General features: G+C 40.9%; 1 protein-coding gene across 4 annotated transcripts in view; it reads left to right on the top strand.

The window, feature by feature from the left end:
* The window catches only part of gria2a (glutamate receptor, ionotropic, AMPA 2a), an 86197-nt gene that overhangs the window by 50757 nt on the left and 11355 nt on the right, over nucleotides 1–24085 (top strand). For all 4 annotated transcript variants that reach the window (XM_022681765.2, XM_022681763.2, XM_049472444.1 and 1 more), the window contains exons 4-13: nucleotides 5870–6066; nucleotides 12106–12159; nucleotides 12391–12549; nucleotides 13575–13742; nucleotides 13850–13954; nucleotides 17571–17678; nucleotides 17801–18007; nucleotides 19176–19543; nucleotides 20304–20502; nucleotides 20920–21167. In XM_022681765.2, coding sequence (XP_022537486.1) covers nucleotides 5870–6066; nucleotides 12106–12159; nucleotides 12391–12549; nucleotides 13575–13742; nucleotides 13850–13954; nucleotides 17571–17678; nucleotides 17801–18007; nucleotides 19176–19543; nucleotides 20304–20502; nucleotides 20920–21167 — 1813 coding nt within the window. The remainder of the gene's footprint in view (nucleotides 1–5869; nucleotides 6067–12105; nucleotides 12160–12390; nucleotides 12550–13574; nucleotides 13743–13849; nucleotides 13955–17570; nucleotides 17679–17800; nucleotides 18008–19175; nucleotides 19544–20303; nucleotides 20503–20919; nucleotides 21168–24085) is intronic.

Below are 24085 nucleotides of genomic sequence, written 5' to 3'. Positions count from 1 at the left end.
AGTGCATGCCTTTTGACCAGTGCACTATAGAAGGCCAAAATAGGACTCTTAGATGCATCTCGAGTCAAATGTGGACGAATCTGAATCATTTCACAAATGACAAAAATCCATTTTTTATATGATGACAAGACGCAAAAGGCCTAAGCCCTGCATTCACACTGGCAGGCGACAAAGCTACAGGCGACCTTTCATTTCTGTTCAATCTGATTTCAGACACGCCAGAGATCTCAGCATTTCGGTTGTAGAGGTTCTTAATGGTGTCCAGCGATAATCCATCCCATGCAGCTTGTGCACGAGCGTTGTTCTGTTGGTAAGACACACAGGAATAGATTGGAATCTTTACTGAAGATGACCCTCTGCCATTCTGAGTCACTTAATGACATTCTTTCACCCTATGCAAGGCGTGTTGCAATGCTCATTGCTATCTTTCACCCTATATGCTTTCACGCCTTGCATCTGAGTCGTTTAGAAAACAACAGCGCGTGTGAATAGGCTGATGGGCGTATTGGTCTAGAAGTGAGATGTGTTTACAAGTACATTTTTTTTGGCGTATCGCTATCTTGGCAACATAAAACACAGGACACATGTTGGCCACACATTTTTAAACAAATATCTTTGAATGTTGAGTATAGTTTTCTTTTATATACAGTAAAAATATGTACAGAAGGTCAATATCCGTATTGTATTCCTTTGCACTTGTTCCTCTCTTCTTTTAATGGACGCATTTGGACCTGAAGCATCACGTGGTACCGTTAAGGGTACATTTGTACTATTTACAGGGGCTTGCAAAAGTATTCATTCCCTTCGAGATTTTTCACAATTTGTCACTTTAAACCACAAACTTAAATGTATTTTATTGAGATGTTATATGATGTTATATAAACACTAGTGAACAAATAGCATCAAGAAAACCATTGAACCCACCAGACAAAAAGGTCAGAAAGATAAAGTTGTGGGAGTAATTTAAGAAGGATTAGATTATAAAAACATATCCTGAGCTTTGAGCATTCCAAGGAGCACTGTTCCCCAATCCATCATCCAAAAATGAACTCGAAAATGTGTCCTACATCTGTTTATACAAACCTACCAAGTCATGACCATTCACCCAAACTGACAGGTTGAAGAAGGAGAGTCAGTCACTGGTTAGAGAAGCAGCAGCAGCCAAGAGGCCCATGGTCACTCTGGAGGAGCTGCAGAGATCCACAGCTCAGGTCGAACAGGAGAATCTGTCTATAAGTCTGGCTTTTAAAGAAGAGTGGCAAAAATATGAAGTTCTGTTTGCAGTTCACCACAAGCAAGCGCTGCGGTCACGGGTGCACGCATCGATTTCTCGCCGAGCTGGAGGGTTTTTTTGTCGCATTTTCCACACCTGACACCTGAAATTCTGGGGGAAAAATTCAGATTTTCTGCACTCGTCAGGCAGTTCTCGCTTTACTACCTGTGTAAAACATGATTACACTGCATTTTTTGTTTGCAGATAACAGCATCTGTTAGATACTAAAAATTATAAATTAATATAAAATCTGTAAATGTCATGCTATGGATGCTATGGTCAGCGTGTGAAGCCATACCGTGCAGTTTCACTGTATAAATCTGTGGTTTCAGGCCGAGGAACGAATCCCTCCCAGAGAGACCTAAATATGAAATCAGCCGTAGTCTTTGGCTTTTATCCGAGAGAGCTGGGGAGAGAGAGAGAGAGGGAGGGGGTGGATAAAAAGCGTGTGAGAGAGAGCGATAGAGTGAGAGAAAGAGAGAGAGAGAGAGAGAGAGAGAGAGAGTGTATGTGTGAGGGGAGTGGGTGGGGGAAGTGGACAGGCAGGAGAAGAGAGGGAGGAAAAAGAGAAACAAGAAGAAGGGAGATGAAGGAATGAGTGGGCAAGGCAGAGAGAAGGCAGACGAAAGAGAAGGGGGAGAAAAAAACGACAGGAAAAAAACGAGCGAGAAAAAAAGAAAAAAGGACCTGTCCTTTGGGGAGAGTTTTTTTTTTTTTTTTTTTTCCAGCACAGCTTTTTTATCTTTAAGTGCCATTTCCCAAAGGTATATAATTTTTGGCTGTAATTTAGAGCGCTGGTGTTTTTGATTAAGGCAGAATTGAGGTTAGATTGGAGCGGAGTCGGGTCCTAATTGAGGCTGAAGCCGGTTTTAAACGAAGCAGTCAGACGTGTTTAAAACGACAGCCGCTGTAATTAAGGCTGGAAGCGGCCGATGATCATTTTTGCGGCGGTGGCTGTTCGGGTCAGTCGGTTCAAATCTCAAAACAAACAAAAAAAAAAAAAAACAACACGGAAGAAAACAAGTTCTGGACATTTTAAAAACAAAAAAGCACACAAATATTCGTTTAAAATCAGATTACTGCTGTTTTTATAGATATTATAGATTATATGAATAATAGTATTTTTGTAAGAACTATATTATTGGCGATATTAAAATACATAGATTTGCATTTGATTAATTTTAAGAATATACAAAAAAATAATAATAATAAAAGACTACTTAAAAATGATGAGTTTCTTTGATTTTACTTAAATTAAAAACCTCTAGAATATAATCAAGAGGAAGACGGATGATCACAAGCCCTCAAACCACCAAACTGAACTGCTTAAATTTTTGCACCAGTCGTGTAAAGCATTCTTCAAAATTCTCCAAAAGCAGTGTGTAAGACTGGTGGAGGAGGAGAATATGCCAAGATGCATGATTAAAACTGTGATTACAATATGCTATTGGGGGTTAGCAGCAGGCTACAGGCCAATAATACTCATCTCTGAGTGCCGAAAGAGCTAGCATTTAGCACAGTTAGCAGCTAATGCTAATGCTCCTTCAGCAGTGCTAGCCGGGGTTAGCACAAGCTACGGCTGATAATACGGCAGCAAGCTACAAGCTAATAATACTCACCTCTGAACAGCAAAAGAGCTAGCGCTTAGCAGCTAATGCTGCAGTTTAGCAGCTAATGCTAATACTACTGGGGAACTAAACTGAATCTCTTAGAGACTCGGCAGAAATTATAGCAGTTAGCAGTGGTTAGCAGGTAATGCTAATGCTGCTTTATTAGTGCTATCCGGGGTTAGCATCATCCTAAAGTCTGATAATACCACTCACCTCTGAATGGCAAAAGAGCTAGCGCTTAGCAGGTTTAGCAGCTAATGCTAATGCTGCTTTATTAGTGCTATCTGGGGTCAGCATCAGCCTAAAGTCTGATAATACTCACCTCTGAACGGCAAAAGAGCTAGTGCTTAACAAGCTTAGCAGCTAATGCTAATGCTGCATTTTTAGTGCTATCCAGAGTTAGCATCAGCCTAAAGTCTGATAATAATACTCACCTCTGAACGGAAAAAGAGCTAGCGCTTAGCAGGTTTAGCAGCTAATGCTAATGCTGCTTTATTAGTGCTATCCGGGGTTAGCATCATCCTAAAGTCTGATAATACTACTCACCTCTGAACAGCAAAAGAGCTAGCGCTTAATGAATTTAGCGGCTAATGCTAATGCTGCTTTTTTGGTGCTATCCGGGGTTAGCATCAGCCTAAAGTCTGATAATAATACTCACCTCTGAACGGCAAAAGAGCTAGCGCTTAGCAGGTTTATCAGCTAATGCTAATGCTCCTTTATTAGTGCTGTCTGGGGTTAGCATCAGCCTAAAGTCTGATAATAATACTCACCTCTGAACGGCAAAAGAGCTAGCGCTTAATGAATTTAGCAGCTAATGCTAATGCTGCCTTTTTAGTGCTATCTGGGGTTAGCATCAGCCTAAAGTCTAATAATACTCACCTCTGAATGGCAAAAGAGCTAGCGCTTAGCAGGTTTAGCGGCTAATGCTAATGCTGCTTTTTTAGTGCTATCTGGGGTTAACAACAGCCTAAAGTCTGATAATACTACTCACCTCTGAACGGCAAAAGAGCTAGCGCTTAGCACGTTTAGCGGCTAATGCTAATACTACTGGGGAACTAAACTGAAAGTCCTGTATAACTCTGTACTTCAGCAGAGCACCAGATTATAAGGCACAATAGCGATTTTTGGGAAAAGGAAAAGATTTTAAGTGCAGCTTATAGTCCAAAAAATACGGTAATCATTTTTCCAAACCTTTGTGTGGTCCTGTATTTAAAAAAAACGATGCATAGAAAAATGCGGATGGACAATTTAGTAATACATATGGATTATTAACATATTAACATGATCTTTAATCAATTTAATTTATGTAGTATTTAATTAAAAAATCATATCGCCACGAGTACCCTGGTCAGCTTTTAGCCATGTTTGCACCAGTTTTAGTGAAAGCATGGATCCAGCACAGAACACTTTCTGTACAACTAGATACAAACTGTTCGGGTTCCACAACCCTATTTTATTGGTGGAAATTTGCTAAACGGCTTCATAATTAGATGCGAGAACCGGAGCAGAGCTCGTTCCTCGTTGGTAAAAAAGCTCTAACTGTGAGCCTGAGGTCCTGGGTTTAAATCCTGGACAAGCCCGAGTATCACGAGTAGTGGTGACTCAGAGTTAAGAGCCCCTGAAGAGCCCTTGAGTGCTGATGAGCTCTGAAATCACAACAAGAGGCTTAATGTATGGGCTTTAATATTGTCCTCAGTGCAGCACTCTTGCTAATAATTATATACATGTCCCTCAGTGGAAACGTACTTAGGATTGATTTCCCTGACAGGAATTAAGCCTATTTATACAATAGACTACAATAGAGATCTCTTTTAATGGAGAATCTTCATTCACAGAACTGTGTATACTCTATACACGCCTGACAAACCAACATATGTTGTTTAATAGGGATGCACCGATGTGGGAATTCTGGGCCGATGATGATATCCGATATTACATATATATATATATCGTCTCGGTACGGTCGAGTACCGAAAGGTCTAAAAGAAATCGCTGCTTGTTTTCGATACTTTGCATAAAATACCAAAAGTGAAGAGTGCACACATTAAGATAGATAATCACCATCAAAGTGCTCTAAATCTCTCTCTGGGTCTGTCTCTATTTCTGTCTCTCTCACTCTCTCTCTCTTTCTGACTGGCTTTGTTTCTCTTTTACTGTTTTTTCTCTCCCTCTCTTTCTCTCTCTCTGTCTCTCTCTCTCTCTTTATTTCTCTCTCGCTCTCTTTCACTCACTCTATCTCTCTCTGGGTCTGTCTCTATTTCTGTCTCTCTCACTCTCTCTCTGACTGGCTTTGTTTCTCTTTTAAGGTTTTTTCTCTCTCTCTCTGTCTCTCTCTTTATTTCTCTCTCGCTCTCTTTCACTCACCCTATCTCTCTCTGGGTCTGTCTCTATTTCTGTCTCTCTTACTCTCTTTCTCTCTCTTTCTGACTGGCTCTGTTTCTCTTTAAACGTTTTTTTCTCTCTCTCTGTCTCTCTCTCTCTTTCTCTGTGTGTGTCTCTCTCTCTGATTCTCTCTCTTTTTACCCTGAGATATTATAATACGCTAAGAAAAATATGGCCTATTAAAGGCCGATTACTGTTGTTTTGCACTTTTCCTCGGGTTTTGAGTGATTGGCTAACTCTAAAGCGCTGACTCAGCTCTCTGTTGGACTGAATATCATGCAGCCCTATACTGCGTCTTATAATATGGTGCGTCATATAGTCTGTAAAATAAGGTAGTCCCTTGGTCCTTTTTCCAGCAAACAATAAATATGTCAGCAAGTAACCTTTGGAAATATTGGCCAAAAAGCATTTATCACCCGATACCGAAATAATTCTGATATCATCATGTATCACTACTGTTTAATATATTAAGCTGTTAAAGACCTACTAAAAAAAATAAATAAATACTTGTATATTAAAATCATATACAAACCTGAGATGGTTTCTGCAGTACAGCATTTCATCCCCTGAATAATATCTCCTCCCCTTCTCTACTCGTGCGCAGGCTTATCCACTCTGCAGGCAGTCTTGGACACGGCGGCCGAGAGGAAGTGGCAGGTGACAGCAATAAACGTGGGCAACCTGAAGGATGAGAGGAAAGACGAGGCCTACCGCTCACTGTTCCAGGATCTGGAGAACAAGAAGGAGAGGAGAGTCATCCTGGACTGCGAGCAGGACAAAGTTAAAGATATCATGGAGCAGGTACTGTATCTGTATACATCTGTATTTCTCATTTTTTATTATGTATTTCTGTAGAGATGCACCAGAGACGTTCACAAGTCTTTGGTCACGAGTCCTAGTCAAGTCACAAGTCTCTTCTTGCGAAATAAAAGTCCTGCTCTTTAAAAGAATGGACAATTAATAACAATAATAATCTAGTTCTGCATACGCGAGTTCTGCCTACTGACTCGAGCCGGCCAAGAATTCCCACCGCTTTCCTGGTGCGCCGTCGGGTTCAACTGAAGAAAATGGTCTGTGATGTAGACCTATATGTTTAATGTAACAAATCACACTGTGATTTTTGTGCTGATCCAAAAGTTACAGCTCAAGAAACTAGCAACAAGCTAGAACCTAATAAGCTAAAAACAACATGTAATAATAACAGAAAAATAGATATGAAATTAGAAAATGACCAACTAAACTAAGCTCAAAATGCTAAAAGTAAGATAATCTAACGAATTCCAAAAGATAAAAGCGAAATAGTAAAAAAAAACAGTAAAAAAAAAAATAATAATATTACAGAGCTCTCACAGAGCAATGTTCAATCCATTATCTTGAAAATGGAAGGAGTATTGCACAGCTCCAAACCTAAACAGGCAAGTAGAACACTGATTATGGCAGCAGCCAAGAGGACCATGGTCACTCTGGAGGAGGTGCAGAGATCCACAGCTTAGGTGAGAGAATCTGTCAACAGGACAACTATTTATGAAAGAGTGGCGGCAAAAAAGGAAGCCATCTTTGAAAGCAAGCCATAAAAAGTTCATGTAGGGGGAACACAGCAAACATGTGGAAGACGTCAGATGCTGTGGTCAGATGAGACCGACGTTAAACTTTTGAACTGCTTTTTTAGCTTTTTGCTTTATGGACTGAATGCAAAACTACTGCACATCACCCTAAACACACACACACCACCCCCACTGTGAAACATGGTGGTGGCAGCATCATTTTCTTAGCAGGGACAGAGTTGGGAAGCTGGTAAGAGTTGATGAGGACGGTGGATGGATCTAAATACAGGAGAATCCCAAAGAAAACTTCACTGTTGGTGGCTGCAAAAGACTTGAGACCTTCCGGCAAGACGATGACCTTAAACATACAGCCACAACCAAAGAATATTCATGTGTCAGAATGGCTCAGTTAAAGTCCTAAAGACCTAAATCTCATTGAGCTTCTGTGGCAAGACGTGAAAATTGCTGTTCACAGACGCTCTTCATCCAACCTGACTGAGCCTGAGCTGTTTTACAAAGAAGAATAAGCAAAAATCTCTCAAGTCTCAAAGTGCGCAAATCTGGTAGAGACAAACCGCAAAACACTTGCAACTAAAATGTATTCATATTGAAAGAGAAGTACAGTCGCCTTTAAAAACCTTGTTTGTACTTCTCTGTATTTCTAGTGTGTGTTTAGACACACACTTGTGCGCTGTGTACATTGTTCTGCCATACGGTAGCACACACACTCAATCTCACAAGATGCTATTAGAAAAATCGATACAGACTCCTTAGGGGGCCATTTCAACATCCGTGTATCGAATCATGTAAAGATCTGTTTGTTACTCTGTGATAAGTTTGTATTGTACATTGAGTAGACACTAGTGAAGCTGACCTGCAGTGGATTGTGCGAGATGCATAGCTGGTTTCACTACAGCAGCCAGTTTAACTAGTTGAACTTGAAGTTGGACCGTGCAGCTTAATTTAGGGCTTTTCGGTGTGTCTTTGCGATCACAATGACGGGAGAAGTACACCTTGTTTGGCTCGAAACGTGCAACGTACCTCCCCAAACCCAATTCCAGCATTGAATAGAGTGATCTAAAGCACTAGTGCCAGTATATGAATCATGCTTCTATCTATCTGGCAGTCTGATGGACGAGTCTGGGTTTGGCAAATGCCAGCAGAATGTTACCTGCCAGTTACCTACAACTGTAAAGTTTGGTGGAGGGGGGATAATGCTACAGGGTAGTTTTCCAGGAATTGGCCTAGACCCCTTAGTTCCAAAGAAAACCATTAGTAAATGATTTAGTTAGTAATCCTACAGTGAAAGCTATTGGATAGTTGCCCTGGCACTAACTAGGGCTTCGTGGAAAGGGTGTCCGTGGGCGAGCAGCTGCATGCAAGCCTTATCTCCCCAAACCGAGTTTCGGCATTGGATGATCTAAAGCATGGTCACAGCACTGGCAGTCTGATGAGAATGTTACCTGCCTCTCTGCGTTCTGCCAACTGTAAAGTTTGGTGGAGGTGGGATAATGCTACAGGGTAGTTTTCCAGGGATTGGCGTAGACCCGTTAGTTCCAATGAAAACCATTAGTAAACGATTTAGTTAGTAATCCTAGAATGAAAGCTATTGGATAGTTGCTCTGGCATTAACTAGGGCTTCATGGCAAGGGCTTCCATGGGCGAGCAGCTGCATGCAAGCCTAATCTCCCCAAACCGAGTGCCGGCATTGGATGATCTAAAGCATGGTCACAGCACTGGCAGTCTGATGAGAATGTTACCTGCCTCTCTGCGCTCTGACAACTGTAAAGTTTGGTGGAGGTGGGATAATGCTACAGGGTAGTTTTCCAGGGATTGGCTTTGACCCCTTAGTTCCAATGAAAACCACTAGTAAATGATTTAGTTAGTAATCCTAGAGTGAAAGCTATTGGATAGTTGCTCTGGCACTAATTAGGGCTTCATGGCAAGGGCTTGCATGGGCGAGCAGCTGCATGCAAGCCTAATCTCCCGAAACCGAGTGCCGGCATTGGATGATCTAAAGCATGGTCACAGCACTGGCAGTCTGATGAGAATGTTACCTGCCTCTCTGCTTTCTGCCAACTGTAAAGTTTGGTGGAGGGGGGATAATGCAACTTATATACTGCCTTTCTAGAAACCCAAGGACACTACACCATTCATACTTAGCACTTATCCACACACCGGTGAGAAGCAGCAGCCAATAGCGCACAGCGTACTCTCAACCGGAAACAACCACCGTACACCTGGAAGGCTGCATCTTGAACCCAAGACCCTAGTGCTGGGAGGCCATCGTGCTAACCACTAAGCCACCGTGCCACCCCTATAGGGTAGTTTTCACGAGATTGGCTTAGACCCCTTAGTTACAGTGAAGGGGAAGCTTAATGCCTTAGTATACCATTGGATTTTGGACAATTGTATGCTTCCAAATTTAAGGGAAACACATCAAGTTCCACGTTTTCTAAGCCTCATTGCACATAGAATGGTCCATAAAAAGGCATGGTTGGGTGAGCTTGGTGTGAAAGAATTTTGACAGACCCACACAGAGCAGTCTTTAGCCCCAAACTGAAAAAGAGTTTAAGAGTTAATGCAAAATAATCTTCTGGATGGATGGGCAAATAGTCCCAAAGATACATTAAAAGTTTGGTGGAGGGGGGATAATGCTACGGGGTACTTTTCCAGTGAAGGCGAAATTTTTTAAACTAGTGTACAATGATAGTGAATGTATAGCTGTAGAGCTTACTGGATTTCGCCCACGGGAAAATGGTGCAAATGATGTTATTAGTGTTGAAGTATTCTAAGCGTTAAAGAGAGGTCAAAGAGGTGGGATGTACCATATCTTTGCCACAAGTGGAGATAGATCAGCATAGGATGTTTCCATGTATATTAATGTATATACAGCACATTATACAGTGAGTTAAGAGATGTATTAGACAACTTTAGCCTTAGACAATAACTGTAAATCTTGCATTCAGTGTGTGGTGTGTTCGCCACGTCAGAAACAGCACACCTACACTATGCTAAATCCCAGGACTTTCCATGTTCTGTAGGCGGGAACTTGCGAACCAAGAGACGTCCTCCCACTTCACAGCCTTTTACATTGTTAAAAAGGTCACGCTGTCAGGATACTGTCAGGATCAAAACTTGCTAATTTTAAACTACTTGCTTTAGTTTCGCTGCTTTATTTGTAGAGCTGTGTACAGTACCTTCATGGAAAAAAATGGGGAAAAAAAATGAAGAGATCACTTCAGTTTCTGAATCAGTTTCTCTGATTTTGCTATTTATAGGTTTATGTTTGAGTAAAATGAACATTGTTGTTTTATTCTATAAACTACAGACAAAATTTCTCCCAAATTCCAAATAAATTATTGTCATTTAGAGCATTTATTTGCAGAAAATGAGAAATGGCTGAAATAAAAAAAAGATGCAGAGCTTTCAGACCCCAAATAATGCAAAGAAAACTAAATTGCAATTCCTGCAGAAACTGCGAGTGTGATTGCAGTTCTGATTTGTGGCTGGTTGCTACAGTGTTGCTAAGCAGTTACAAAGGTGTTGCTTTTTTAATTTGCTATATGCTTGCTAAAGTATCTGCGGTGGTTGTTATGGTGATGCTAGGTGGTTGATAAGGTGTTGATAGGTCGTCGTTATGCTAAGGTGTTCCTATGGTATCTGTGGTGGTTACTATTTTGTTTCTAGGTGGTTGCTATGGTGTTGCTATGGTATCCATATTGGTTGCTATGGTGTGAATAAGTGGTTGCTATGGTGTTGCTAAGCGGTTGCTAGGCAGTAACAAAAGTGTTGCTAATCATTTGCTATGTGTTTGCTAAGGTGTATGTGGTGGTTGTTATGGTGAGGCTAGGTGGTTGCTAAGATGTTGCTAGGTGGTTGCTAAGTTGTTGCTTTGGTTTCTGTGGTGGTTACTATTTTGTTTCTAGGTGGTTGCTAAGGTGTTATTTTATTTGCCCAAACTTTTGACCAGTAGCTGTTGTGTCCAATAGCTCCTCCGTACACTCACAGTACTGGAGCACGGGGCACACAGAGTGTTCCTTGAGCACCTTTGTTGGGTCCTCATTTATTCCTGTAGGGCAAATTCATACGACAATTGTAAGAAAAAATGTACATCGTATCGTTTCTTGCAGCATATTTTCGTAAAGATTACAATTAGTTCTATAGGTCATCCGAATTCGGTCTTCATATCTCAAAAATTCTGACGTACACAGGCATGCAAATTTTATCTATTCATTTTCAATGGGCAAAAAAACGGACATTTACGAAGTTTTAACGAAATTCATACGTCCGATCGGAAAGCTGTTTACAAGCCCATTATTCTTGATAAGGACGCACATTTTACAGTTGCAACCGAGGCGATATCTTGAAAATTGCGGCCTGAGTTAAGGAGACAAAAAACAGGTTTCATGCATCTAAGCACGTTCTCCTCCACCAGTCTTACACACTGCTTTTGGATAACTTAATGCTTTACACTCCTGGTGCAAAAATTCTAGCAGTCTTTCTTTTTATTAAATTCCAGAGGTTTTCAATTTGGTAAAATCAAAGAAACGCATCATTATAGTTAGTTACTTTAGCAAACGATTCATGCAAATATGTTATTTAGCAACCATCTAGCAATAACTTAGCACCAGAGCAACACCTTAGCAACCACATTAGCAACCACCTAGCAACTGCTTAGCAACATCATAGCAACCACCATGGATACCATATCAACACCTTAGCAACCAGCTAGCAACACCTTGGCAACCACCAACAACTGCTTAGCAACACCATATCAACCAGCATGGATACCATAGCAACACCTTAGCAACCACCTAGCAACTGCTTAGCAACACCATAGCAATCACCATGGATACCATAGCAATGCCTTTGCAACCACCTAGCAACACCTTAGCAACCACCTAGAAACTGCTTAGCAACACCATAGCAACCACCATGGATACCATAGCAATGCCTTAGCAACCACCTAGCAACCGCTTAGCAACACCTTAGCAACCACCTAGCAACTGCTTAGCAACACCTTAGCAACCACCTAGCAACTGCTTAGCAACACCTTAGCAACCACCTAGCAACCACTTATCAACACCTTAGCAACCACCAGAAAAACCATAGCAAGTGCCTAGCAACGACCATAGCGATCGGTAGGAGACATTTTAGCTGCGCAACCATCCTGCTTTTCCTTCAGGAAATACACTTTTCTAGTTTTTAGGTGGTCTCTTATTTTTTCCAGAGCTGTATTTGCTGTTGCTTTTTGATTGCTGATGTTTCCTTTTGTTTTTTTTTTTGTTTTCAGGTCATCACGATTGGTCGGCATGTGAAGGGGTATCATTACATCATCGCTAATTTTGTGAGTTGATCAAGCGAAATCTCCCGGGCTTTTTCCGGCATTATGCTTTGTTTCTGCTTGAAGGCTCTGCTCTGAGTGTGCTTTATTATGTGTGTGTGTGTGTGTGTGTGTGAGTGTGTGTGTTTGCTTGTCCATAATTACACACAAATGCATGAGTGCATACGTCCTAATTTTAATGAATATGTTTGTTAAGTGCGCTGGTAATTGACGTCTGTATATAATCATTTTTAGGGCTTTTTGGATGGAGATCTGTCAAAGATCCAGTATGGAGGAGCGAACGTGTCGGGGTTTCAGATCGTGGATTTCGATGACCCTCTCGTTGCGAAGTTTGACCAGCGGTGGGAGGCTCTGGAGGAGAAGGAGTACCCTGGGGCGGACAGCAAGATACGAGTGAGTTTGTTGTTGTGTGTTTTTTGTGTGTTTGTTCTGCAGATGCGTCTGCTTATGCATGCTCGAGATTATTTTTTTATTATTTGATTATTGCAGCTGTTCAGCCTTGAATTTTACAACAACGAGTGGGACACAATCGTGAAGTGAAACGAAATGTATTGGATATTTTATTTATGTATATATTTCGATCTCCTTTAAGCCCTCTCTAAAAATGTTTTACCTTTAACTTCTATTACTTTTGTACTTGACTATTGTACGCTTTGGACAAGCGTCTGCCAAATGTAATGTAATGTAATGTAACGTACCACATACAGCTCTAGAAAAAAGAAGAGAGTTTGCTGTAAATAACAAAAAATAAATTTAAAGCTTTAAGAGTTCAGAAATCAATATTTGGTGGAATAATCCTGGTTTCTAATTACAGTTTTCATGCATCTTGGCATCATGTTCTCCTCCACCACTCTTACACACTGCTTTTGGATAACTTTATGCCTTTACTCCTGGTGCAAAAATTCAAGCAGTTCAGCTTGTTGGTTTGATGGCTTGTGATCATCCATCTTCCTCTTGATTATATTCCAGAGGTTTTTGTTTGGTAAAAACAAAGAAACTCGTCATTTTTAAAAGGTGCCGCCTTCTGTTGTCTTTGAGAGAAAGCAGACAGCGAGTTACCACAAGCTGCAGCCAGGGTTGCCAGGTCATGCCAAAAAAAAATCTGCCCAAACTCTGTTTCAAACGCAAGAGACAGAAGCTTAAACGAGTATTTGTCCATTTTAAAGTTTTTTTTTTTTTTACTTGGATAAAAAGACTCATCAGAGAGGAACAGCAGCAGGAGCTCCTCAGATAAAGCATTGGTCTTGTTTTTCTCCAGGCAGGACCTATCGTCACCCCCACTGTGTTAGCTTGTTATGCTAACTTGCTAGTGTGACGCCCTTTAGGGGTACGGTGGTATGTAAAATAAAAAAAAAAACACGGGAGGCAATTTTTTTTCTGTTCTTGATTGCGCATGTGTTCTCTCTTCCCACGTGCAGTACACCTCGGCTCTGACGTACGATGCTGTGAAGGTGATGACCGAAGCCTTCCGCTTTCTGCATAAACAAAGGATCGACATCAGCCGGCGTGGCAACAACGGAGACTGCTTGGCCAACCCGGCCGTGCCTTGGGCTCAGGGGGTGGAGATAGAGCGTGCACTGAAACAGGTTCCGATCTTTCCTCCTAACGTAGTGAAGAGATTGACGCCATTCTTTAGTGTAAACATTCCATGCCTCTGGCGTGTGTGTGTGTGTGTGTGTGTGTGTGTGTGTAGGTGAGAGTGGACGGCCTGACAGGGAACATTCAGTTTGACCAGTACGGCCGGAGAGTGAATTACTCAGTCAACATCATGGAGCTGAAGAACAGCGGGCCGGTGAAGGTATGTCATGGTTAAAATCTTGTCTTAAATTAAAATCGTAAGGTTTTTAATTGTCTTAAATTTACAGTAGGTATTACATTTTCAGACGGTGCGTTTAACACCAGTAGGAAAACACAGTGGCTCACAGTAAACATCGTATCCGGGGAAAGAACTAACATTAGTAAAGAGCTAGCTAACATTAGCAGCGAGCTAGCTAAGCTACCGGAAAAAGAACCAAGGTTAGCAGCAAGCTAGCAAACATATTCCAATAGCGGCCAGCTAGCTAACACACTAACTTGAGCGGCGAGCTAGCTAATGCTACCGGGGAGAGAACTAAGTTTAGGGGAAACTAGCTAACTTTAGTGGTGGGCTAGCTAACATACAAATGTTAGCAGTGAGTTAGCTAACATACTGTCTTTATCGGCGAATTAGCTAAGCTACCAGGAAGAGAACTAAGGTTAACGAAGAGCTAGCTAACATACTGACCTAACCAGCGAATTAGCTAAGCTGCCAGGAAAATAACTAAGGTTAGCGGTGAGCTAGCTAACATACTGACCCCTTACCAGCGAGTTAAGCTACCGGGAAGAGAACTAAGGTCATTGGCCAGCTAGTTAACATACTGTCCTTACCGGCGAATTAGCTAAGATACCAGGAAGAGAACTAAGGTTAACAAAGAGCTAGCTAACATACTGGCCTTACCGGCGACTTAGCTAAGCTACCAAGAAGAGAATTAAGGTTAGCGGTGAGTTAGCTAACATATTAACTTTAGCGGCGAGTTAGCTAATGCTACCGGGGAGAGAACTAAAGTTAGGGGAAACTAGTTAACTTTAGCGGTGGGCTAGCTAACATACAAATGTTAGCAGTGAGCTAGCTAACATACTGTCTTTATCGGTGAATTAGCTAAGCTACCGGGAAGAGAACTAAGGTTATTGGTGAGCTAGCTAACATACTGTCCTTACCAGCAAATTAGCTAAGCTGCCAGGAAAAGAACTAAGGTTAGCGGCGAGCTAGCTAACATACTGACCCCTTACCAGCAAATTAGCTAAGCTACCAGGAAGAGAACTAAGGTTAGCGGTGGGCTAGCTAACATACTGACTGCTTACCGGCGAATTAGCTAAGCTACCGGGAAGAGAACTAAGGTTATTGGTGAGCTAGCTTACATACTGTCCTTACCGGCGAATTAGCTAAGCTACCGGAAGGAGAATTAAGGTTAGCGGTGAGTTAGCTAACATATTAACTTCAGCGGCAAGTTAGCTAACACACTAACTTTTGTGGCGAGCTAGCTAATGCTACGGGGGAGAGAACTAAGGTTAGGGGAAACTAGCTAACTTTAGCGGCGGGCTAGCTAACATACAAATGTTAGCGGTGAGTTAGCTAACATATTAACTTTAGCGGCCAGCTAGCTAACACACTAACTTGAGCGGCGAGCTAGCTAATGCTACCGGGGAGAGAACTAAGGTTAGGGGAAACTAGCTTTAGCGGTGGGCTAGCTAACATACAAATGTTAGCAGTGAGCTAGCTAACATACTGTCTTTATCGGCAAATGATCTAAGCTACCAGGAAGAGAATTAAGGTTAACTTTTGCAGTGAGCTAGCTAATGCTACGGGGGAGAGAACTAGGGGGAAGGTTAGGGGAAACTAGCTAACTTTAGTGGCGGGCTAGCTAACATACAAATGTTAGCGGTAAGCTAGCTAGCTGGAAGGTCTATATAATCTTAATTAAGACTATAATAAATAAATATGTTTAGGTTGCGTTTTACAACTGCGGTTCTGGAATGTACAAACCAAAATCTGCATATTTTACCAAGTTTGTTTTTGTGAGCTTTTATGTTATCAGGAACCACTTTTAAAGATGTGGCCAAATGTTGGGGTCTTAAATCGTATTAACAGAGGTCTTAAAAGGGTCTTAAAAAGTCTTAAAAAGGTCTTAACAAGCTAATGAGCAATACATAAATAATTAATAAGCATAACAGCTCATTCATTTCCATACGTTCAGAATAATCAGAACTGGCAGGAACTGATCTAAACGTGTTGCCTCAGGTGATCGTGCTCATAATTTTAAATAGCCAGCCTGAAAGCTGACTGCTCTCCAGCCGGAGCGTCTAGTGAGCGCGCTCAGAAACTGATCTCATGTTCTGACAGCAGCCTGCAGTTACAAATGACCCAACTACAGCCATTTTGTCCACACACTTTATCCTATTGTGCTGACTGTGTGTTTAGCAACTGTGGATATTGATATATTTTTGATGCTTGATGCAAAAGGCTAAATTATTATCATTATTATTTACAGAAAGCTCTAATCAGGGTATCTGCTGATCTTTGAAAGGGTGTAATTGCTTTCCTAAGCTATTACCGTATTTTTCGCACTATAAATACACTTAAAATCCTTTAATTTTTCCAAAATTTTTCAGTGCGCCGGCGACTTAGCTAAGCTACCAGGAAGAGAACTAAGGTTATTGGAGAGCTAGCTAACACACTGTCCTTACCGGCGAATTAGCTAAGCTACCAGAAAGAGAACTAAGGTTAGCGGTGAGCTAGCTAACATAACAAAGCTCTAATCAGGGTATCTGCTGATCTTTGAAAGGGTGTAATTGCTTTCCTAAGCTATTACCGTATTTTTCGCACTATAAATACACTTAAAATCCTTTGATCTTTCCAAAAAATGTTCAGTGCGCCCTATGTATGAATTTTAGCTGTCAGGTATTAAGGAGCAGTAAAGCCATTCCGCTGTAGTACAGAGTTATACAGGAGTTTCAGTTTAGTTCTCCAGCAGTATTAGCATTAGCCGCTAACCGCACTAAGAGCTAACTCTTTCACAGTTCAGAGGCGGCCTTTTGCCTGCTGCTAACCCCAGCTAGCAATACTGGAGCAGCATGAGCATTATCTGCTAACTGCGCTTAGCGCTAGCTCAATTTATTGACAAATTATTGACAGTTTTTTTTTTTCACTCCTTCTTCCTTCCTCCCCCAAATCCACCCTTATTCTTCACTCAACTCTCGTCCTCATCCAATTTTTATTTTTTATTTTTGTTATTATTACCCCCCCCCCTCCCCCTCACTAAAATGTTTTTTTTTTTTTTTTTAAGAATTACAGTTTTTTTTTTTTTTTTTTTTTTACTTTAATACTTTGTTTAATTTAGCTTAGCTTTACAGGTCTTTCCTCCTAGCAGAGAGACCTGCTGAATTAGAATTTAAACATGCCAAGACCCCGGTTCCTTACTAGTGTTGCACAATGCACCCTATAATCAGCTGCGCCTTCCGTATGAAAACAGACCAGAATATAGGCGTTAATTCATAGTGCACCTTATAATCTGGTGCACCTTATAGTGCGAAAAATACAGTAATATTATTTTATCTTATTTTTATATGGTCATTAATGGTCTTAAAGTGACAGAAATATTGTTTATAGCAATAATTTATGGGACGAATTCTTAAATGAATTAATCAGTATTAAATCAAATTGGGACTGTGTGAATTGGAATCTAATTGGTTCTGTGAATCAGAGGTGATACCCATCCCTATTTATTAAGTTTAAGGATTCACTTACTTTTTCTAGCCTGCACTCTGGGTGTCTGTTATCTATTGTACTTAATAAAAGGCATGACATCATTTTGAATACGAGATGTTCTTTCCCTCAGATTGGCTACTGGAACGAGGTGGATAAAATGGTCGTGACCAAATCGGACCTTTTCCCCAACGACACCATGGGTATGGAGAACAAGACCGTTATTGTAACAACCATCCTGGTAAGATCTCGTTATATATTCTGTGTTAAATATATAAACCATAGTAACAGGCAGCAATCTTGATACGTTGTTTTTTTTTATTTGTACAATTTTGTGTTTTTTGTGTGTGTTCGTTTTTTTAGGAAGCACCGTACGTGATGCTGAAGAAGAACTCGGAGTTATTCACAGATAACGAACGTTATGAGGGATACTGTGTGGATCTGGCTGCTGAAATCGCAAAGCACTGTGGGTTTAAGTACCAGCTAAAGATCGTGGGAGATGGCAAGTATGGCGCAAGAGACGCCGAGACCAAGATTTGGAACGGCATGGTCGGCGAGCTGGTGTATGGGGTGAGAAGGATATATTAAGTTGCCATAAATATATAGATTTTAAAATGATCTTAATAAATCTAGAACAGTTTTATATACTGTAGTTTCTTTACACTCTCAGGAAAAAAAAAATCTCAATTTAATTTCATGATAAATGAGCCAATAGAAATGTTCCAAGACCTGATGACTTGGAATAAACATATTTTTACATTGCCATGCTTTGCAAGTTAAGCAGGTTTTTCTTGTATAAATATTAGAGATGCACTGAAATAAAAATATTTGTCCAAAACTGAACAACATTAAACATTTAGCCAAAGGCAGAACATTAAATACTGAAATATAAACATGTTTTGTATTAGTTATATTCTTAAATCATAAATCTACCTCAGCAGTGCTATTCTTATCATGCATTTACCTCAGCAGTGCTATTCTTATTATAAATTTAACTTCAGCAGTGCTATTCTAATCATAAATTGACCTCAGCAGTGCTGTTCTCATCGTAAATGTACCTCAGCAGTGCTTTTTTTAAGCATAAATGTACCTCAGTAGTTATATTTCAATTATACAATTCACCTCAGTAAAGCTATTCTAATCATAAATGTACAATTTACATCAGTAGCTGATTCTTATCATTAATTTACCTAAACAGTGCTATTTTAATTATGAATTTACCTCAGCAGTGCTATTCCAATCATAAATTTACCTCAGTAGCTCTATTTTAATCACAAATTTACCGCAGTAGTTCAATTTAAATCACAAATTTACCTCAGCAGTGCTATTCTAATGATGAATTTGCCTCAGTAGTTCTATTTTAATCATAATTTTACCTCAGCAGTGCTGTTCTAATCATGAATTTACCTCAGGAGTGTTATACTAATCATACATTTACCTCAGCAATGCTATTTTAAACATGAGTTTATCTCAGTAGTTCTATTTTAATCATACATTTATCTTAGTAGTTAGTAGGAAACACTGCAATATGTCTAAAAATGTCTAGACTTTTTTTTTTGCCATTTTGGCCCAATATTTCTGGTTTCCTAATACTTTTGGTTGCCAGATATTCAGTGCATCCCTAATATTCATGTATTTTTCTTTAGAAACAAGTAAAACATGTGTTCCAAGTGCTCTAATTGTGAATAGCGAAAGCTTCTCATTTCTTCTCTTACCGTCTTTTTTTCTCCCGAGTCAGAAAGCAGACATAGCCGTCGCCCCTCTGACCATAACCCTGGTCCGCGAAGAGGTGATCGACTTCTCCAAGCCCTTCATGAGCCTGGGCATCTCCATCATGATCAAGAAGCCGCAGAAGTCCAAGCCCGGCGTCTTCTCCTTCCTGGACCCGCTGGCCTACGAGATCTGGATGTGCATCGTCTTCGCCTACATCGGCGTTAGCGTGGTGCTCTTCCTTGTGAGCCGCTTTAGCCCGTACGAGTGGCACACGGAGGAGTTTGAGGACGGCCAGCTGGGGGCCAGCGAGTCCACTAACGAATTCGGCATCTTTAATAGTCTGTGGTTTTCTCTGGGCGCTTTTATGCAGCAGGGATGCGATATTTCGCCAAGGTTGGTGGTGTGTGGGTGGATTCTGGCTAGTGCGCTAGCTAGCTAGTTCACTAGCTCACATGAAGTGTTTCCTTGACGTGGCTTTGTGCGTCCGCAGTTCGCCCTGGAAACGAGCCGCGGTGGTTATGCGCTCGCACTCCTGCTGCTCCCGCTTCTTTCTGCCTTGTTGCGACAGGCGTCAACCTCACGTTGAACCTGAACGTTATTTGAGGTGTTCTGGCACAACTCTTGTGCCAGAGTTGATTGAAACAACAGTCTCAAGGCAGGAAAGATGGAGCAAATGTAGGAGTAGGAACATTCGATTGAGGTTGGGGTTTAAAACCTTAATCGGAAGTTTCTTGCGCAAGCGTATACCCACCTGGCGGGGGACAGTGTGCGTCGCAGAAGGCTGCCGAATTCTAATCTCTTGGAGTGGTACCGTGTTTCGGCTGCATATTCCCCACTTTTTAAGCTAACGCTAATACTAATGCTAATGCTAACTACAGAGCTTAACCACTGGGAGTTTTCTCACGTCTTTTGATCTTTGCTACTTCTTTTTTTGTTTGTTTTATAATATATGAGCTAGCTTGTTATCTGAGGTCTAGTCCTGCCGGATGTTTGTCTCAAGCTCAAGCGAAACCAAAACGTAGCAGAAATATAGATTCTTATACAGTATATTTCATTTTGCCCCATTTTTCCATTGTTTTGTTCCCTTTAAACAAGCAGGCAGGCACTGTGAATGCATAGATCTGTGTTTGTGACGGTGTTTTGTCGCATGTAGGTCTTTGTCTGGACGTATAGTTGGTGGTGTGTGGTGGTTCTTCACCCTCATCATCATTTCTTCCTACACGGCTAACCTGGCTGCCTTCCTCACGGTGGAGAGGATGGTGTCACCTATCGAGAGCGCGGAGGATCTGGCCAAGCAGACCGAGATCGCCTACGGAACCCTCGACGCAGGCTCAACCAAAGAGTTCTTCAGGGTGAGGCTGAGGAACAGAGCTTGGGTCTAGGGAAAGCTTAATTTAGTGGATTTTCTTTTTTTCTTTTCGTTTGTTTGTTTTAATGATACATATGTGATGTGACGTGCCTTGGGGGGTGCTTTGATATGAAAGTAGAAATAGAAGAAGAAGAAGAAGAAGGCCTCGGCTGATGTTCTTCTGATGTTCTTCTAGCTTTTTTATGCTGTATGCTTTTTGTCGTTTACTTTTCGTATCCATTCCCCAATTCCTCCTTCTTCTTCTTTTTTTTACGTCTTCCTAGTCTGGCCTCCATTCCGTTCTTTTCTCTTCCCGTAAATGCAAGCGAAAAAAAACTATGCAAGCAAACGAATGATCTTTCTCTCCGTCTTCTCTTCCAATCCGACCTCTCCCGCCCTCTCTCCGTCCCCCCACATCCAGAGGTCAAAGATCGCTCTCTTCGACAAAATGTGGCAATACATGAAGAGCGCCGAGCCGTCGGTCTTCGTGAAGAACACGGTGGAGGGCGTGTTGCGCGTGCGCAAGTCCAAAGGCAAATACGCCTACCTGCTGGAGTCCACCATGAACGAGTACATAGAGCAGCGCAAGCCCTGCGACACCATGAAGGTCGGCGGCAACCTGGACTCCAAGGGCTACGGCATCGCCACACCCAAAGGATCTGCTTTAAGGTGGGTGGAGTAGTATAACAATATGACCCATGTTGTTATAGTATCCCACCTACCCTGATGTAGGCCGGGGGTCCTTCTGACAAAAAAAGGAGGTAACCTAGGTAGCTGCAGCTAAAGAAGGATGGTAGGGACGGTAACCTAGGCGACCGGGAACCGGGTAACCTAGGTAACCGCAGGGTGCCAGAGAAGGAGACAGGGATGCTTAGGATGAGGCAGACTGGAAGGTAAGCTAGGAAGGGAAACTGTTGAAAGGGCTGAAGGTGACCTTGGAATTGCACGTGCAGAAGTGTAGGAATTGGTCAGTTAGCAAGTTACCAACCTAGAGATCAGGCACAGTGATGTAATGCAAACGTGTATAATAGGGATGCACTGAATATTTGGCAACCAAAAATATTAATAAGTGGAAAGGCTACATAGTTTATACCAAACAAGGACGTGTTTATTTTAAGTCATATTGCAACGTTTCCTTTAGCATTAGAATTTTCATTAGCAGTAGACTCACAGTCCCCCCTCCTTGGCAAATTTGTGATCAAAGCAGCACTGCTGAAGTAAATGTGTGCTTTAAGCAACACAGCTAAGGTAAATTCATGTTTAAAACAGCACTTTTGAGGTAAAGTTATGATTTAGGCAGTACTACTGAGGTAAATTTATGATTAAAATCAGCAATGCTGAGGTCAATATGTGAATAAAACAGCACTTTTGAGGTATATTTATGATTAAGACAGTACTACTGAGGTAAATTTATGATTAAAATCAGTAATGCTGAGATAAATTTATGATTAAAGCAGCACCACTGAGGTAAATTTGTGATTAAAGCAGCACTACTGAGGTACATTTGTGATTAAAGCAGCAGTACTGAGGTAAATTTGTAATTAAAGTAGCACTGCTGAGGTAAATTTGTGATTAAAGCAGCACTGCTGAGGTAAATTTGTGATTAAAGCAGCACTGCTGAGGTAAATGTGTGATTAAAGCAGCACTACTGAGATAAATTTGTGATTAAAACAGAACTCCTGAAGTAAATGTGTGATTAAAGCAGCACTGCTGAGGTAGATGTGTGATTAAAGCAGCACTACTAAGGTAAAATTGTGATTAAAGCAGCACTACTGAGGTAAATTTGTGATTAAAACAAAACTTCGGAGGTTAATATGTAATTAAAGCGGGGCTGCTTTAGTAAATTTGTGACTAGTCTAGAACTGCTGAGGTAAATACGTGATTAAACAGCACTCCTGAGGTAAATGTATAGTTTTTTCTAGGATTCAGTTGTAGTTTAACCATGTTTAGTATTCAGCCTTTCGCCAAACGTTTCATTTTGTTTTAGATTTCGGCTAAAAATGTCAATTTCGGTGCATCCCTAGTGTATGTATGTATATGTGTATAAATGGGTCAATGATGTGACATCTGTCTGAGTGCATCACTTTTGCAATCACTAACAGTCAAAAACGACAGGTTTAAGTTCATACACTGGTTACACAACACATGACTTGAGTAGCACTGATGATTGGGTAATTCATAACAAAAGTGGCACTGCTTAAGTGCACTTACGGTAAGATTACTAAGGTAGCTTTATAGCTAAATTTTAGCTTTATAGCTAAATTTAAAGTTAAATTCATGATTATAGCAGCACTGCTAAGATAAATTTGTGAATAGTATAGCAATGCTGAGGTAAATTTGTGATTAAAACAGCACTGCTGAGATAAATTTATGATTAAATCAACACTTATGAGGTACATCTGTAATTAAATCAGCTCTGCTAAGGTTAATTTGTAAGTTTCACACTCACCCTTCTTTGCCATTTTTCTCCGGCCCAGGAAGAGAGCCGGCAAACAGCGATTAATAGTCAAAAACGGCAGGTTTAAGTTCATTTTTACACTCGTTTCACGACATTTTGAGATCACAGTATGAGATAATTGCTCACAAAAACCACAAACAGGTTGTTTATAAACACATTACACTACTGAGAAATACTTAAAAAAAAATCTAAAAAATGAAACACAACATTCTTAATGCTCGATACCTTTTAAGACACTTTTTAATTTTACAGTTTTAAAATTGGTCTGTTGAAATCCTTACATGTTATTGGCCCATATATATATTTATACATATATAAAGTTGCAGAGATGAAGAGTCCCTAGTTACCAGGCAACAAGCAGGTTTCTACAGAAACAGTGAGCTAGCTAGTTATTTTTAAATGCATGTGATGAAATGTACATTTCAAATTGTAAACGTAGCAAGTAAAGATGAGGATAAGATGAAGTTAGATCTGTGTTTTATTACTAGAAGTAGCACAAAGACGGTGGAGAGTTAGTGTGCAGTTAGTGAGCAGTTAGATAGATACGCTGTAGCAGTGATTCCTGAAGAAGAGCTGAAGCGTAGATGATGTCAGGCTGCTGCAGGCTGAGATAGATTGCAGTGTTTTTTTCACCTGTTTTGCTAAGACTCACCTGTCTCGCGTTCAATGAGGCAAACGATGGCAAACGGCTGCTCATAATTCACGATGTGTTTGGCCAGGTTGACACAGCGGCAGCCGCAGTATTGATATTCTGCCTGCTCCAGCTGGCTGTAACTTAAGCCAGTCCTGTTGTTGTTAGCGTAAATGCTAAACGTACTGCTAAAGGCTATAAAACTGTACCAGCCAGCGCGGGGTCACTGTGGTGGACGTTTGCCGGTTAAATTTGCCTCACTGAACACGTTCCTGTTCTCACTGACTGAATTAATGTTCTCCTGCAACCATGACAAATCTGATGTCCCACTTCTTATCAGTAAATGATCAATGCATGTGATTTGATGCACAGATGTACTGGTTATGAGAATGGTTATGAGCACTAAGGAATGTCTAGGAATGAAAGGCTACGTTCACACAGCAGGTAAAACTGGCCCAAATCCGATGTTTATTGTAAGTTTACGTTCGCAAAACTGAT

Source organism: Astyanax mexicanus, chromosome 25 (genome assembly GCF_023375975.1).
Source record: "Astyanax mexicanus isolate ESR-SI-001 chromosome 25, AstMex3_surface, whole genome shotgun sequence".
Lineage (NCBI taxonomy): Eukaryota > Metazoa > Chordata > Actinopteri > Characiformes > Acestrorhamphidae > Astyanax > Astyanax mexicanus.
Note: the sequence above shows the minus strand (reverse complement) of the source record. Positions and strands in the feature narration are given on the sequence as shown.